The sequence below is a fragment of the Nerophis ophidion genome, linkage group LG04 (assembly GCF_033978795.1).
Source record: "Nerophis ophidion isolate RoL-2023_Sa linkage group LG04, RoL_Noph_v1.0, whole genome shotgun sequence".
Lineage (NCBI taxonomy): Eukaryota > Metazoa > Chordata > Actinopteri > Syngnathiformes > Syngnathidae > Nerophis > Nerophis ophidion.
This window is the reverse complement of record NC_084614.1, coordinates 80,702,797-80,720,727: the sequence shown is the minus strand read 5'-3', so window position 1 is coordinate 80,720,727 and position 17,931 is coordinate 80,702,797. Positions and strand designations below refer to the sequence as shown.

Sequence of the window (17,931 nt, the reverse complement as noted above, 5' to 3'; positions counted from 1 at the left end):
GAATGAGCTAGTTTTTATCTTAATTTTTTCGGTTGAATTTTTTATTTTAAATTTCAAAATTTTAGGATTTTTAAACACATATACCTGATAAATTCCTTCCTCTTCTTTCCTGACAATTTAAATCAATGTTCAAGTATTTTTTTTTAACTGTAAAGAATAATAAATACATTTTAATTTAATTCTTCATTTTAGCTTCTGTTTTTTTCGACGAAGAATATTTGTGAAATATTTCTTCAAACTTATTATGATTAAAATTCCCCAAAAATATTCTGGTGAAACTAAAAAATCTGTAGAATCAAATTTAAATCTTATTTCAAAGTGGATTTTAACCTATTTAAAACATGTCATCAAAATTCTAAAATTAATCTTGATCAGGAAAAATGACTAATGATGTTCCATAAATTATTTTTAAATTTTTTTTCAAAAAGATTCGAATTCGCCAGTTTTTATCTTCTTTTTTTTCGGTTGAATTTTTTATTTTAAAGAGTCAAAATTGAAGAGAAACTATGTTTCAAAATTTTAGGATTTTTAAACTCATATCTGATAAATTCCTTCCTCTTCTTTCCTGACAATTTAAATCAATGTTCAAGTATTTTATTTTTTAATTGTAAAGAATAATAAATACATTTTAATTTAATTCTTCATTTTAGCTTCTGTTTTTTTCGACGAAGAATATTTGTGAAATATTTCTTCAAACTTATTATGATTAAAATTAAAAAAAATTATTCTGGCAAAACTAGAAAATCTGTAGAATCAAATTTAAATCTTATTTTAAAGTGGATTTTAACCTATTTAAAACATGTCATCAAAATTCTAAAATTAGTCTTGATCAGGAAAAATTACTAATGATGTTCCATAAATTATTTTTTGAATTTTTTTCAAAAAGATTCGAATGAGCTAGTTTTTATCTTCAATTTTTCGGTTGAATTTTTTATTTTAAAGAGTCAAAATTGAAGAGAAACTATGTTTCAAAATTTTGGGATTTTTAAACACATATACCTGATAAATTCCTTCCTTTTCTTTCCTGACAATTTAAATCAATGTTCAAGTATTTTTTTTTTATTGTAAAGAATAATTAATACATTTTAATTTAATTCTTCATTTTAGCTTCTGTTTTTTCGACGAAGAATATTTGTGAAATATTTCTTCAAACTTATTATGATTAAAATAAAAAAAAAATATTCTGGCAAAAGTAGAAAATCTGTAGAATCAAATTTAAATCTTATTTTAAAGTGGATTTTAACCTATTTAAAACATGTCATCAAAATTCTAAAATTAGTCTTGATCAGGAAAAATTACTAATGATGTTCCATAAATTATTTTTTAAAATTTTTTCAAAAAGATTCAAATGAGCTAGTTTTTATCTTAATTTTTTCGGTTGATTTTTTTCTTTTAAAGAGTCAAAATTGAAGAGAAACTGTTTCAAAATTTTAGGATTTTTAAACACATATACCTGATAAATTCCTTCCTCTTCTTTCCTGACAATTTAAATCAATGTTCAAGTATTTTTTTAACTGTAAAGAATAATAAATACATTTTAATTTAATTCTTCATTTTAGCTTCTGTTTTTTTCGACGAAGAATATTTGTGAAATACTTTTTCAAACTTATTATGATTAAAATTCCCAAAAATTATTCTGGCAAAACTAGAAAATCTGTAGAATCAAATTTAAAACTGATTTCAAAGTGGATTTTAACCTATTTAAAACACATCATCAAAATTTTAAAATTAATCTTGATCAGGAAAAATGACTAATGATGTTCCATAAATTATTTTTGAAATTTTTTTCAAAAAGATTCGAATTAGCTAGTTTTTATCTTAATTTTTTTCGGTTGAATTTTTTTATTTTAAAGAGTAAAAATTGAAGAGAAACTATGTTTCAAAATTTTGGGATTTTTAAACACATATACCTGATAAATTCCTTCCTTTTCTTTCCTGACAATTTAAATCAATGTTCAAGTATTTTATTTTTTGATTGTAAAGACTAATAAATACATTTTAATTCAATTGTTCATTTTAGCTTTTGTTTTTTCGACGAAGAATATTTGTGAAATATTTCTTCAAACTTATTATGATTAAAATAAAAAAAAAATATTCTGGCAAAAGTAGAAAATCTGTAGAATCAAATTTAAATCTTATTTTAAAGTGGATTTTAACCTATTTAAAACATGTCATCAAAATTCTAAAATTAATCTTGATCAGGAAAAATTACTAATGATGTTCCATAAATTATTTTTTTTATTTTTTCAAAAAGATTCCAATTATCTATTTATCTTCATTTTTTTCGGTTGAATATTTTATTTTAAAGAGTCAAAATTGAGGAGAAACTTTGTTTCAAAATTTAATTTTCATTTTTTTGTGTGTTTTCTCCTCTTTTATACCGTTCAATTAAGTGTTTTTTTCATCATTTATTCTCTATAAAAAATCTTACGTAAAAAGAAAAAAAATTTACGACGGAATGACGGTAGGAAATACCCATTTTTTTATATTTATCGATTTATTTATTGAAGGTTAATTGAGCAAATTGGCTATTTCTGGCAATTTATTTAAGTGTGTATCAAACTGGTAGCCCTTCGCATTAATCAGTACCCAAGAAGTAGCTCTTGGTTTCAAAAATGTTGGTGACCCCTGCAGTAAAGACCGGGTTCCTTCCTTCCTGAATGGGGGTCTACATTTCCCTGCTTTGGCTGGATTAAAGTGACAAAAACACAGTTGTGGATGATAACGTTATATAAGGAGGGACTGGACGATTACGTAACAGAACCCTGCCATCATGAGGCTGGTTGTATTTGGGTTGTGTGCATGGGGATGATGTTTGTTAAGAAATGATCGATTTCGATGCCATTATCGTATCCACTTATGCAGACTTGGGCAAATTAAAGGCCTACTGAAAGCCACTACTAGCGACCACGCAGTCTGATAGTTTATATATCAATGATGAAATATTAACATTGCAACACATGCCAATACGGCCTTTTTAGTTTACTAAATTGCAATTTTAAATTTCCCGCGAAGTGTCCTGTTGAAAACGTCGGTATGATGACGCGTACGCTTGATGTCACCGGTTGTAGCGGACATTTTGTTCCATCCCGATCCAAGCTAAAAGTAGTCTGCTTTAATCGCATAATTACACAGTATTCTGGACAACTCTGTTACTGAATCTTTTGCAATTTGTTCAATTAATAATGGAGACGTCAAAGTAGAATGATGTAGGTGGGAAGCTTTAGCCTTTAGCCACACAAACACACAGTGATTCCTTGTTTAATATTCCCGGAGGTGAAGCTTTACTATGGATCAGAGTGGTCAAGCAAACATGGATCCTGACCACTTGTCAACCGGCAGGTTTCGGTGAGAAAATTGTTAAAAAGTCGCCTCTTACCGGAGATCTGTGGAGTTAGTGCCGCCCTTGTATCTGCCATGACTTCCATCAGACACTGGCCTCAAGACACCTGTGGACACACCCCTCCGACTATCAGGTACTATTTAATCTCACTAAAACACTAGCAACACAATAGAAAGATAAGGGATTTCCCACAATTATCCTAGTAAATAGGGCTTCACGGTGGAAGAGGGGTTTGTGCATCTGCCTCGCAATACGAAGTTCCTGCAGTCCTGGGTTCAAATCCAGGCTCGGGATCTTTCTGTGTGGAGTTTGCATGTTCTCCCCGTGACTGCGTGGGTTCCCTCCGGGTACTCCGGCTTCCTCCCACTTCCAAAGACATGCACCTGGGGATAGGTTGATTGGCAACACTAAATTGGCCCTAGTGTGTGAATGTGAGTGTGAATGTGGTCTGTCTATCTGTGTTGGCCCTGCGATGAGGTGGCGACTTGTCCAGGGTGTACCCCGCCTTCTGCCCGATTGTTGCTGAGATAGGCGCCAGCGCCCCCCGCCACCCCAAAAGGGAATAAGCGGTAGAAAATGGATGGATCCTAGTAAATGTGTCTAAAAACATCTGAATCCGTCCCAATGCAATCGTCTTTTTTTTAAAAAAAACTTTATTTATTTTTATTTTTTATTTTTCTAGTTTTTCGCTATCAATATCATCACCCACGAATCTTTCATCCTCGCTCAAATTAACGGGGAAATTGTCGTTTTCTCTGTCCGAATAACTCTTGCTGCTGGAGGCTCCCATTAAAAATGATGTGAGGATTACTCACCCTTGTGATGTCATCGTCTGCGACTTCCGTTACAGGCAAGGCTTTTTTTATCAGCACCAAAAGTTGCAAACTTTATCGTCGATGTTTTCTACTAAATCCTTTCAGCAAAAATATGGCAATATGGCAAAATGATCAAGTATGACACATAGAATGGACCTGCTATCCCCGTTTAAATAAGAACATCTCATTTCAGTAGGCCTTTAAGAAATGATCGATTTCGATGCCATTATCGTATCCCCTTATGCAGACCTGGGCAAATTAAGGCCCGGGGGCCACATGCGGCCTGTTGAGCTTTTCAATCTGGCCCGCCGGACATTCCCAAATAATTTTTTGTAGATCTTTAAAGGCCTACTGAAATGAGATTTTCTTATTTAAACGGGGATAGCAGGTCCATTCTATGTGTCATACTTGATCATTTCGCCATATTGCCACATTTTTGCTGAAAGGATTTAGTAGAGAACGTCGATGATAAAGTTCACAACTTTTGCTCGCTAATAAAAAAGCCTTGCCTGTACCGGAAGTAGCAGACGATGTGTGCGTGACGACACGAGTTGTAGAGCTCCTTACATCCTCACATTGTTTACAATCATAGCCACCAGCAGCCAGAGCGATTCGGACCGAGAAAGCGACAATTTCCCCATTAATTTGAGCGAGGATGAAAGATTCGTGGATGAGGATAGTGAGAGTGAAGGACTAGAAAAAGAAAAAAAAGGCGCGTCTAGTGTAAGCGTTTCAGATGTTATTAGACACATTTACTTGGATAATTGTGGAAAATCCCTTATCTGCTTATTGTGTTACTAGTGTTTTAGTGAGATTATATGGTACCTGAAAGTCGGAGGGGTGTGGTGACCGCCAGTGTCTCCGGTTGGAGGAGGTAAAAGGCCGCAGCTGCAGGAGGACGCAAGCTCTGCTCATGTCTACGGTAAGAGCCGACTTATTAGCACAATTTTCCCACCAAAACCTGCCGATTGACATGTGGTCGGGAACCATGTTCGCTTGACCGGTCTGTTCCATAGTAAAGCTTCACCTTCGGGAATGTAAACAAGGAAACACCGGCTGTGTTTGTGTGGCTAAAGGCGGCCGCAATACACCGCTTCCCACCTACGTCTTTCTTCTTTGACGTCTCCATTATTAACTGAACAAATTGCAAAAGATTCAGCAACACAGATGTCCAGAATACTGTGTAATTATGCGATTAAAGCAGACGACTTATAGCTTGGATCGGGCTGGAAAAAAAATGTCACAACCGGCGACGTCAAACGCACACGTCATCATTCCGCGACGTTTTCAACAGGACACTTCGCGGGAAATTTAAAATTGCAATTTACACATCTGTGAAGGCAGATGTGTAAATTGCAGTTACCCATGCCTTAGCCACTAATAAAGTTAAAAGTTAAAGTACCAATGGTTGTCACACACTTACTAGATATGGCGAAATTATTCTCTGCATTTGACCCATCATCGTTAATTACCCCCTCGCAGGTGAGAGGCGTAGTGGGCAGCATCGGTGCCGTGCCCGGGAATCATTTTATGGGGATTTAACCCCCAATTAATACACCCCCATACCATCACAGATGCTGCCTTTTAAATTTTGCGCCTATAACAATCCGGATGTTTTTTTTTTCCTCTCTCGTCCGGAGGGCACTACTTCCACAGTTTCCAAAAACAATTAAAAATGTGGTCTCGTCAGACCACAGAGCAATTTGCCACTTTGCATCAGTCCATCTTAGATGAGCTCAGGGCCAAGCGAAGCCGGCGGCATTTCTGGGTGTTGTTGATAAATGACTTTTGCTTTGCATAGTAGAATTTTAACTTGCACTTACAGATGTAGCGACAAACTGTAGAACCGGCAACGGTTTTCTGAAGTGTTCCTGAGCCCATGTGGTGATGTCCTTTTGCTTTGCATAGTAGAATTTTAACTTGCACTTACAGATGTAGCGACAAACTGTAGAACCGGCAACGGTTTTCTGAAGTGTTCCTGAGCCCATGTGGTGATGTCCTTTACACATTGATGTCGCTTTTTGATGCAGTACCGCCTGAGGGATCGAAGGTCCGTAATATCATCGCTTACGTGCAGTGATTTCTCCAGATTTTAAACATGTTGCAGGCATCAAATTCCAAATGAGCTAATATTTGCAAAAAATAACAGTTTTCCATTTTAAACATTAAGTACCTTGTCTTTGCAGTCTATTATTATGAATATATGTTGAAAAGGATTTGCAAATAATTGTATTTTGTTTTTATTTACGATTTACACAACGTGCCAACTTTACTGGTTTTGGGGTTTGTAGAAAAAAAATTGTAAAATAACTAGGGATGCACCGAAATGAACATTTGTGGCCGAAGCCGAATAAATTTTAAACGCTTGGCCGAAGGCCGAATACCGAATAATGAATGCAGTTTTTCACAATTTTTTTTATATTACATAAATAGCCTAGAATAAATATTTAGACATGTTTCAAATAAAGTAATTTTTTTATTGAATATCGATATTTTTTAAATATTCCAGTAGCCTTTGCTTTTCAAAAAAATCACAAAGTTTTTCATTTATATTAGGCCTTCAAACAAAACATGCATTCCAAAAAAAAATAAAGTGCATTAAAGTGGATAAACCCACAACAAATGAATTATTGTCCTTTTTGGCAAAAGTCTGCTTAGCCACAGTAGATATGCTAATAATGTAAACAGAAGGCTCAAGTAAATCTCAATTAAGTGTGTGCTTGTAACCTCATACACTTATACAGGTAGCCTACACAACAGGCTAATAATGTAAACAGAGGCCCCACTAAATCTCAATAAGTGTGTGCTTGTAACCTCATACACTTATACAGGTACACAACATATCCCAACGTCACCGCGTCAAAAAATTGCGTCACACGCCACTATTCGGCCTTGTTCTTAACTCATTCCACCGAAGGCCGAATGTGGGTTTTTTTGCCATATTCGGCCGAATATATTCGGTTATTCGGTGCATCCCTAAAAATAACCCCTGGTAGTTGTGTGTCACGACAGAGGACACACTTTATGAAGGCGGAGGACGTTACCATGCAACCATTTGAGAGTAGAACAATGAAACATGAAATTTGAGCATGGCATGTGTGCATTATTCCTCCCCAATGCAGACGCTCACATTCCACGGTGGACTGTTGCCCTGAGATCATGTTTCCAGGTCGTCTGTATGAGCAGAAAGGAATGTGAAGCCATGTCCATAAGGAAGGAAAGAAGGAGCGTTTGTGTTGATCTTTGAAAAAGGAGACTAAAGTGTGAGAGAGAGAGCAGCAGATAGTAAACTTTGTTTGATGAATGAGCCCCACCCACTGTTGTCTTTTCAACTCATGACATTCTTCAGGTTTCTGAAGAATGTCATGAGTGAGACTTAACGTCGTGATGCGTTCATAGATTTTTTTGGCCTTTTTTTTAACGTCGATTTACGCCTTAAAGTCAATGTCCTCACAGCCACTTAAAGCACTGTGGCATCTTCACTCATGATGGATGATAGTTTCCTCACGCTAAACTGTTTCTGACTTTACAAGGTCTGTAACACCGACTATAGGGTCCATTTGGATCCATTTGTACCCTATCAGAGTTAAGAATAGACCTTGGAATTTAAAATTTTGAGAAACACTGCTTTAGGGTTGGGGTCTAAATTGATATTTACAAGTCTGTAACTCTGACATAAATTACTATGAGACAAGTCTTTTTCAAGTGTGAACTGGCCAGGAGAAGAGGCAAATATATGTTACACAGACTTACAGCAGCATTAAAACAGTAAATATTACCTAAGAAATTCAAGGACAACCCGCAAATTAGCAGTAGGGCTGGACAATATATCGATATGCTCGATATATCCCGGGTTTGTCTCTGTGCGATATAGATTAGAATAGAATAGAATGAACTTTATTATCATTATATTTGCATATAACGAGATTAAAGACTCCAACTTAAGGTGCGGCAGTGGGAACAAATATGGGGTGAAATAAATGACATAAAGGAAAAACTAACAATTGAAATAAACAGGCTACTATCCAATAAAAATAATAAGAGATTCTGTACAATATACAAAACACTATAGAAGTACAAAATACAAATACTGTACAATATACAGAGCAAGACAGGAGTACCGAAGTAATAAATAACAATCAGTGACGGACGTATTGCACTCGAAGGCTAGTATTGCACAGTAGGGTATCGGGGCATTATATTGTATAGGTGGTGAATTATTATTATTATAAGTTAGAGTTCAACACGGTGACAGCTTTGGGAAAGAAGCTGTCTCTGAGCCTGTTGGTTCTGGCTCTGATGCACCTGTAGCGCCTGCCTGATGGTAAAATGACTATATCGTGATATTCGAGTATACGTTCTCACGCAGTTGCTTATAGCTGCGGGAATTACACTGCATGGGTTTCCCACTCTTTCTTGTCTCTCCTTCTCACAGAGACTTAATAATAATAATAATAATAATAGATTTTATTTGTAAAAAGCACCTTATGTTGAGCAAACAACCTCAAAGTGCCACAGTGTAAAAAATAGTAATAATAAAAATAAATACAATATAAAACTAGAAACAGCCCAAAGGGTACAACCAGCATGCATGTCTACAGAAAGGCTTTTTTTAAAAAGATGGGGTTTTAAGCCTTTTTTAAAAGCATCCACAGTCTGATGCGCCCTCAGGTGGTCAGGGAGAGCGTTCCACGGACTGGGAGCAGCGGAGCAGAAAGCCCGGTCTCCCATTGTTCGAAGCTTTGTCCGTGGAGGTTGGAGGAGGTTAGCCTGTGAGGTGTCGTGTGGAGGATTTGGGGGTGAGCAGTTCCTTGAGGTAGAGGGGGGGCATTTCCAAGGAGGCACCGGTGAGTTAGACTTAAACCAAGCGCACCTTCGTACATACGTCACATACTGTCACGTGTGCAACGTCGCACGCTCCCGCGGAGCAGAGAGGTAGCAACTAGGGATGCACCGATTAATCGGTAACCGAATATATTCGGCCGAATATGGCAAAAATTGCCACATTCGGCCTTCGGTGGAATGAGTTAAGAACAAGGCCGAATAGTGGCGTGCGACGCAATTTTTTGACGCAATGACGCAATCAACCAACGTGCAGTGACGTTGGGATATGTTGTGTACCTGTATAAGTGTATGAGGTTACAAGCACACACTTATTGAGATTTACTTGAGCCTTCTGTTTACATTATTAGCATATCTACTGTGGCTAAGCAGACTTTTGCCAAAAGGACAATAATTCATTTGTTGTGGGTTTATCCACTTTAATGCACTTTATTTTTTTTGGAATGCATGTTTTGTTTGAAGGCCTAATATAAATGAAACACTTTGTGCTTTTTTTGAAAAGCAAAGGCTACTGGAATATTAAAAAAATGTCAATATTCAATAAAAAAATACTTTATTTGAAAAACATGTCTAAATATTTATTCTAGGCTATTTATGCAATATAAAAAAATTGTGAAAAACTGCATTCATTATTCGGTATTCAGCTTCGGCCACAAATTTTCATTTCGGTGCATCCCTAGTAGCAACATGGTAACATTAGCTGTGATGCTAACGGAGAAGTGCGGGTGGTAATACGAGAGAGAGAAGGTGCGAATCTGGTAACAAATGGAGGAAGAATTAATTACCAAGAAAAACCTCATAGGATCCATCGTCCGGCGGTGGTTTGGCTTCAAGCGGAAAGATGAACAATTGTGCTGCTACTTTTTGTAGCAACACTGCTAATGTGGCATCATTTGAAAAGTCACCCGCCAGAGAATGAGGAGTGCTTGAAATTCTGCATCAACATTTCTCTACTACAATCCCCAAAGAGGGCACTTTAAGTTAATGATTACTTCTATGTGGAGAAATCTTTATTTATACTTGAATCACTTATTTATTTTTCCACAAGTTTTTAGTTATTTTTATATCTTTTTTTCCAAATAGTTGAAGAAAGACTACTAAAAATGAGCAATATTTTGCACTTTTACACAATTTAATAAATCAGAAACTGATGACATAGTGCTAGAGAATGAGTGCTTGAAACTCTGCATCAACATTTCCGTTCGGTGCCACACCAACAAAATGCCGCAGCAACTATTTCCACATCAAAACCTTATGAAAAAAAATAGTCAACAACTGAAGGAGATAACGTCCGCAGTGACCTACAACATAGCGAAGGACTTACACTATTTGATTTCCTATAATGCAGCTCATTTTTTATTTGACAGTTATTGAAATATCTTGTGTGACATCATGCACAAAAGTGCACTTTCTTTTTTTTTAACCATTGTAGTGGCGTTCTGTACATAAAGTACACTTTAATTTAGTATTGTTTTGATATGTCATCTTGGTGACATCATTAGCAAAAGTGCACTTATAGCTTGTTTTAAAATGTCTCTGACAATCTTGCACTTTCTGAACGTTTGTGCCACTGCTTAATAACTTTAATAAATACCGTTTTGGTCAAGTGACTTAGTTGTGATTTCCCTCTCTGCATGAAAGTTTAAAATGAGCATATATTAATGCAGTATGAACAACAATGTTTTAATGCAGACACCTACAATGTTCATACTGCTGTGATTATATGCATCAAGTAGGGGTGTAACGGTACTCAACAATTTCGGTTCGGTACGTAGCTCGGTTTAGAGGTCACGGTTCGGTTCAGTAAGAAAACAACAAAATATACATTTTTTGGTTATTTATTTACCATATTTGTAAAAAATGGCTTGATCCTTTTAACATTGGGAACACTCTAAAAATTCTGCCCACGTTAATCCACATTAAACCGCTTCAAGTTGTCGCTTTGATTAAATAAAATGACACAACTTTTCTTCTACATATAAAAAGTGCAACAAACAGTTTCAAGTCAACTCATCATGCTAAATTTATTACAGCATTGGGGAAGCCTGTAGTTTATTTTTATTATGTAAATGTTATATTTGTATCAACATGTGATAGCAGGGACCCTGCCATTCAAAACTAGGCTGTTACATTACTAATGATTCATGTAACTATAGCTGAAAATTCATCCCTGACCACCATGGAGTTCATGTAGGCTTTATGATACACTTACATTATTTTATACACTATCAGAGACAGAAACTCTTCATTTAATGTCCTTTTTTGCTGCTTCAACACCTCAAACAACACTGTCCGTAACACACACACACAGCAAAATGAGCTAACGTTACGCTAAAAGCTAACTAGCCTTCACCTAAAGCCAGGACTGCGAGTGAGCTGAGCTGCAGTTTGTTTCTAGAAGGTCAACATCATAGTGATGTTTAGAAAGTAGTTGACTTGGAATATAATTTGGGGAGAGTGCGTTGCTCCCCTGCTAAAGACCTATCTGCTAAAGCGATAACGACATGCGCTCTGAATACGCATTGCTGATTGGCTTTGTATGTAACCAATCAGATGGTTGTGTGGGCGGGACAATGCAGGGTGCTGTGTACAGACAGAGGCAGAGCAGCTTGTTAAGACTTTAGCATAGGCGGCTACTTCACATGTTCGTGTGTAACTCGTTCGGTACTGCTCCGCACCAAACCGAAACAGTTCAACACAAATACATGTACCGTTACACCCCTAGCATCAAGTGTTCATTCAAGGCTAGGGCAAAATATTGAGATGTATCGTGACATGGCCTAAACATATCGAGATATTAATACCAGGCTATATCGCCCAGCCTTAATTAACAGTGAACCAAATTGGGTAGTTACCTATCGTCCATCTTCTCTCAAGCGGGTTGTAAATGTTGATCCTGTTGTGTGTAAAAGATAGTTAAAAACGATACAACCCGCCTTCAATTGCTTCCGATTAGTTTTTTGCGCGGTGCCTTCCGTGGTTGGTTGGATTTAGCACAAAGTAATGATTGATTACTTGATCCATTGCTTTTGGTCCCCTAGAGGGGGGGGTTGCCCACATCTGAGGTCCTCTCCAAGGTTTCTCATAGTCAGCATTGTCACTGGCGTCCCACTGGATGTGAATTCTCCCTGCCCACTGGGTGTGAGTTTTCCTTGCCCTTTTGTGGGTTCTTCCAAGGATGTTGTAGTCGTAATGATTTGTGCAGTCCTTTGAGACATTTGTGATTTGGGGCTATATAAATAAACATTGATTGATTGATTGATTGATTGGTCTGGGATTAGTTAGGGCATTAGGGTACGCGTATCCTTGGGGGTACTTGATGGTATACGAAGGGGTATGTGAGATTTTTTTTTAAATATTCTAAAAATAGTAACAATTCAAACATCCTTTATAAATATATTTATTGAATAATACTTCAACCAAATATGAACGTAAGTTCATGAACTGTGAAAAGAACAATGCAATATTCAGTGTTGACAGCTAGATTTTTATTTGTGGACATTTTCCATAAATATTGATGTTAAAGATTTCTTTTTTTGTGAAGAAATGTTTAAGTTGAGCACTTTAAGTTGATGATTACTTCTATGTGTAGAAATCTTTATTTGTAATTGAATCACTTGTTTATTTTTCAACAAGTTTTTAGTTATTTTTATATGTTTTTTTCCCAAATAGTTCAAGAAAGACCACTACAAATGAGCAATATTTTGCACTGTTATACAATTTAATAAATCAGAAACTGATGACATAGTGCTGTATTTTACTTCTTTATCTCTTTTTTCAGCCAAAAAGGCTTTGCTTTGATTAGGGGGTACTTGAATTAAAAAAATGTTCACAGGGGGTGCATCACTGAAAAAATGTTGAGAACCACTGAGTTAGAGGTACTCGAACCACGGCAATCCGCGAGGACCGAAGTTTTTTATTGTGGGGAAAAAAAATGGAGGAAATATCAGTGTAAGAAATGTCAAGTGTGGTGTGAGAATGTCAAAACTGCGTAACACTGTGTTATTTTGCCTTCTTTCTAATATTAGTCCCCATCTTTCTTCTGCACTCTGCTTTCATTCTCGTCATTCTCTGCGGCCCAAACATCCTACTCCTCCTCCTCCCCCGTGGCAACGCTCCACAGCACCACCTGCTGGAACCCTAGCCCGGCGGTCTCTTCTGCGCGGCAGTCAGAAGTCACGGCGAGCTCATGGCGGTGAAGGATCGCGTGGAGGCGGTGCTCAACGTGGGCCTGCGCGTCCCCAGCATCATGCTCCTGGACGTGCTGTACCGCTGGGACGTTAGCTCCTTCTTCCAGAAGATCCAGCGCTCCAGCCTGTCCAACAACCCTCTGTTCCAGTACAAGTACCTGGCGCTCTACCTGCATTACGTGGGTGGGTAAAACACACACACACACACACATTAACACACATTCATGTCATGATGTGTTTATACTGTGTGTGCGCGCAGGTTACATTCTCAGCCTGGTGCTGCTCACTCTGCCTCGTCAGCACCTCGTCAAACTATACCTCTACGTGCTGACCGCTCTACTCCTCTTTGCTGGCCACCAGGTGTCCAGGTATGTGCGTGCACACACACACACACACACACACGCTGCAGTGCTTCAATCAGCGTGACGTCTCCTCTCAGGGATTACGTGCGCAGTGAGCTGGAGTCGGGCCACGAGGGACCCGTGTACCTGGACCCTCTCTCCATGAACAGATTCACCACAGCACTCATAGGTAAGATCTAGGGGTATTTGTATTGAACCGTTTCGGTAAGGGGGTTTCGGTTCGGTTCAGAGGTGTAGCGAACGAGTTTCCACACGGACATACAGTGGGGTAAAAAAGTATTTAGTCAGCCAGCGATTGTGCAAGTTCTCCCACTTAAAATGATGACAGAGGTCTGTAATTTTCATCATAGGTACACTTCAACTGTGAGAGACAGAAGGTAAAGAACAAATCCAGGAATTCACATTGTAGGAATTTTTAAGAATTTATTTGTAAATTATGGTGGAAAATAAGTATTTGGTCAACCATTCAAAGCTCTCACTGATGGACCCCGACTTAAACAAGTTGAAAAACTTATTGGGGTGTTACCATTTAGTGGTCAATTGTACGGAATATGTACTGTACTGTGCAATCTACTAATAAAAGTATCAATCAATCAATCAATGGAAGGAGGTTTTGGCTCAAAATCTCACGATACATGGCCCCATTCATTCTTTCCTTAAAGGGGAACATTATCACAATTTCAAAAGGGTTAAAACAATAAAAATCAGTTCCCAGTGGCTTGTTTTATTTTTCGAAGTTTTTTTTTCAAAATTTTACACCTCCTGGAATATCCCTAAAAAAAGCTTTAAAGTTCTTGATTTTCCCTATTTGCAGTGCGACTGTCCATTTCCCTGTGACGTCACACAGGGCTGCCAATACAAACATGGCGGTTACCACAGCAAGATATAGCGACATTAGCTCGGATTCAGACTCGGATTTCAGCGGCTTAAGCGATTCAACAGATTGCGCATGTATTGAAACAGATGGTCGTTGTATGGAGGCAGATAGCGAAAACGAAATTCGGCCATAAAATGGGTGTACCTAATGAAGTGGCCCATAGCATGGCTGCCTTATTAGCATCGCCGGTAAAATGTGCGGACCAAACGATCAGGACTTTCGCATCTTGTGACACTGGAGCAACTTAAATCCGTCGATTGGTAAGTGTTTGTTTCGCATTAAATGTGGGTATCTAGTTTCAAATGTACATACAGCTAGCGTAAATAGCATGTTAGCATCGATTAGCTGGCAGTCATGCCGTGACCTAATATGTCTGATTAGCACATAAGTCAACAACATCAACAAAACTCACCTTTGTGATTTCGTAGACTTTATAGTTGCAAATGCATCTGCAGGTTATCCATACATCGCTGTGCCATGTCTGTCTTAGCATCGCCGGTCAAATGTGAAGACACTTTGGTACATTCAATGGGGGTCTGGCGGCAGATTTCTTGCCATTGGTGCAACTTGAATCCCTCCCTGTTAGTGTTGTTACACCCTCCGACAACACACCCACGAGGCATGATGTCTCCAAGGTTCCAAAAAATAGTCGGAAAAACGGAAAATAACAGAGCTGAGACCCGGTGTTTGTAATGTGAAAATGAAAATGGCGGGTGTGTTACCTCGGTGACGTCACGTTCTGACGTCATCGCTAAAAGACTGATAAACAGAAAGGCGTTTAATTTGCCAAAATTCACCCATTTAGAGTTCGGAAATCGGTTAAAAAAATACATGGTCTTTTTTCTGCACCATCAAGGTATATATTGACGCTTACATAGGTTTGGTGATAATGTTCCCCTTTAACACGGATCAATCGTCCTGTCCCTTTAGTAGAAAAACAGCCTCAAAGCATGTTGTTTCCACCCCCATGCTTTACAGTAGGTCTGGTGTTCTTGGGATGCAACTCAGTATTCTTCTTCCTCCAAACACGACAAGTTGAGTTTATACCAAAATGGATACATGGATGATACAGCAGAGGATTGGGAGAATGTCATGTGGTCAGATGAAACCAAAATATAACTTTTTAATATAAACTCAACTCGTCGTGTTTGGAGGAAGAAGAATACTGAGTTGCATCCCAAGAACACCATACCTACTGTGAAGCATGTGGGTGGAAACATCGTCACCCGGCAGTAAACGTCAAGAACTCAGCCAACATGCCACGTCTGCATTATTTATAATTAACCTGTCAACACATATACAGTGTGATTTTGCTTTGTTTACAAGGAAAGAAAAACAAAAGTTAAAAAAGGGGGATATGTTGTATATATGCTGCGGTTGCGTTAGGAACGTTGCGACAGCTGCCGTAAAGGAGGTGCGTTGCTAACTTGGTTGCTATGTTTCCGGTTGGTCGTAAAAGTGTTGGACATGTGTTTGTACCCTGTTCAAATCTCTCAGTAAAGTTATTCATTGGATTATGCCTTTTGTTTTGAACTTTATTACACCTTGGAGCGCTTTTTCCCGTCCGTTTTTTTCCTGCTTTCGCTATCTGCGCCGAATGACTGAGCTACGTGACGTCATTTCCGGTCGGGACGGATTCGAATAAAGAACCAACTCTTTTTCTTTACTATAGTGGTCTCGATAACGGGTACCGGTTATCAAAAAGGGGTTCGAGTCCGATGACTCGGTTCTTTTCTTATCGAACAACCGGGAAAACCGGTTTCGAGTATCATCCCTAGTGTTGATGAACGTGGACCCCGACTTAAACATGTTGAAAAACTTATTGGGGTGTTTACATTCAGTGGTCAATTGTACGGAATATGTACTGTATTGTGCAATCTACTAATAAAACTCTCAATTAATCAATCAAAAAAGCACTTTATATGTAGAAAGATTTTGTTTAGAAACCATTCTGAGCCCTATCTTATTTAGTTTTTATTTTATATACAGTGGGGCAAAAAAGTATTCAGTCTCCCACCGATTGTGCAAGTTCTCCCACTTAAAATGATGACCGAGGTCTGTAATTTTCATCATAGGTACACTTCAACTGTGAGAGACAGAATGTGAAAAAAAATCCAGGAATTCACATTGTAGGAAGTCTAAAGAATTTATTTGTAAATTATGGTGGAAAATAAGTATTTGGTCAACCATTCAAATTTCTCACTGATGGAATGAGGTTTTGGCTCAAAATCTCACGATACATGGCCCCATTCATTCTTTCCTTAACACGGATCAATCGTCCTGTCCCCTTAGCAGAAAAACAGCCCCAAAGCATGATGTTTCCACCCCCATGCTTCACAGTAGGTATGGTGTTCTTGGGATGCAACTCAGTATTCTTTTTCCTCCAAACACGACGAGTTGAGTTTATATCAAAAAGTTCTGTTTTGGTTTCATCTGACCACATGACATACTCCCATGTGCTCTCTGGCAAACTTCAGACGGGCCTGAACATGCACTGGCTTAAGCAGGGGGGCACGTCTGGCACTGTCGGCGTAGTGTGTTACTGATGGTGACCTTTGTTACTTTGGTCCCAGCTCTCTGCAGGTCATTCACCAGGTCCCCTTGTGTGGTTCTAGGATTTTTGCTCACCGTTCTCATGATCATTTTGACCCCACGGGATGAGATCATGCGTGGAGCCCCAGATCGAGGGAGATTATCAGTGGTCTTGTATGTCTTACATTTTCTGATTATTGCTGCCACAGTTGATGTTTTCCACACCAAGCTGCTTGCCTATTGTAGATTCACTCTTCCCAGTCTGGTGCAGGTCTACAATTCCTTTCCTGTTGCCCTTTGACAGCTCTTTGGTCTTGGCCGTAGTGGAGTTTGGAGTCTGACTGTTTGAGGCTGTGGACAGGTGTCTTTTATACAGATAACGAGTTCAAACAAGTGCCGTTGTTACAGGTAACGAGTGGAGGACAGAAGAGCTTCTAAAAGAAGTTACAGGTCTGTGAGAGCCAGAGATCTTCCTTGTTTGAAGTGACCAAATACTGATTTTCCACCATAATTTACAAATAAATTCTTTAAAATTCCTACAATGTGAATTCCTGGATTTTTTTTTCACATTCTTGTCTCTCACAGTTGAAGTGTACCTATGATGAAAATTACAGACCTCGGTCCTCATTTTAAGTGGGAGAACTTGCACAATCGGTGGCTGACTAAATACTTTTTTGCCCCACTGTATGTTGACCACATTAATCTTGGCAATGGACCCTGTGTGTACATGTATGTTATGCCAGGTTTACAAATTTGGTGAACAAATAACCAAAAAATGGATATTTTGTTTTCTTACTGTACCGAAAATGAACCGAACCGTGAACCGGAGGTACGTACCGAACCGAAATTTTTGTGTGCCGTTACAACCCTAGTAAGATCACAAGACACGTGCAGTTGGAAGCACACCAAAGAACAGTAGAACTCTGTGCTATAAATAGGCCACAGAGTGCTGAAGCTAGAATGTTCTTTT

At 38.2% G+C, this 17,931-nt stretch overlaps 1 protein-coding gene across 3 annotated transcripts in view; it reads left to right on the top strand.

Annotated features, from left to right (window-relative positions):
- Positions 1-17,931, top strand: part of LOC133552013 (RING finger protein 145-like) — a 38,910-nt gene that overhangs the window by 4,078 nt on the left and 16,901 nt on the right. For 2 of the 3 annotated variants that reach the window (XM_061899250.1, XM_061899251.1), the window contains exons 2-4: positions 13,124-13,373; positions 13,450-13,558; positions 13,630-13,721. In XM_061899250.1, coding sequence (XP_061755234.1) covers positions 13,190-13,373; positions 13,450-13,558; positions 13,630-13,721 — 385 coding nt within the window. In that variant the 5' untranslated portion in view covers positions 13,124-13,189. Of the gene's footprint in view, positions 1-3,342; positions 3,477-13,123; positions 13,374-13,449; positions 13,559-13,629; positions 13,722-17,931 lie in introns of all 3 variants that reach the window. The other variant, XM_061899252.1, reaches the window with a different exon arrangement.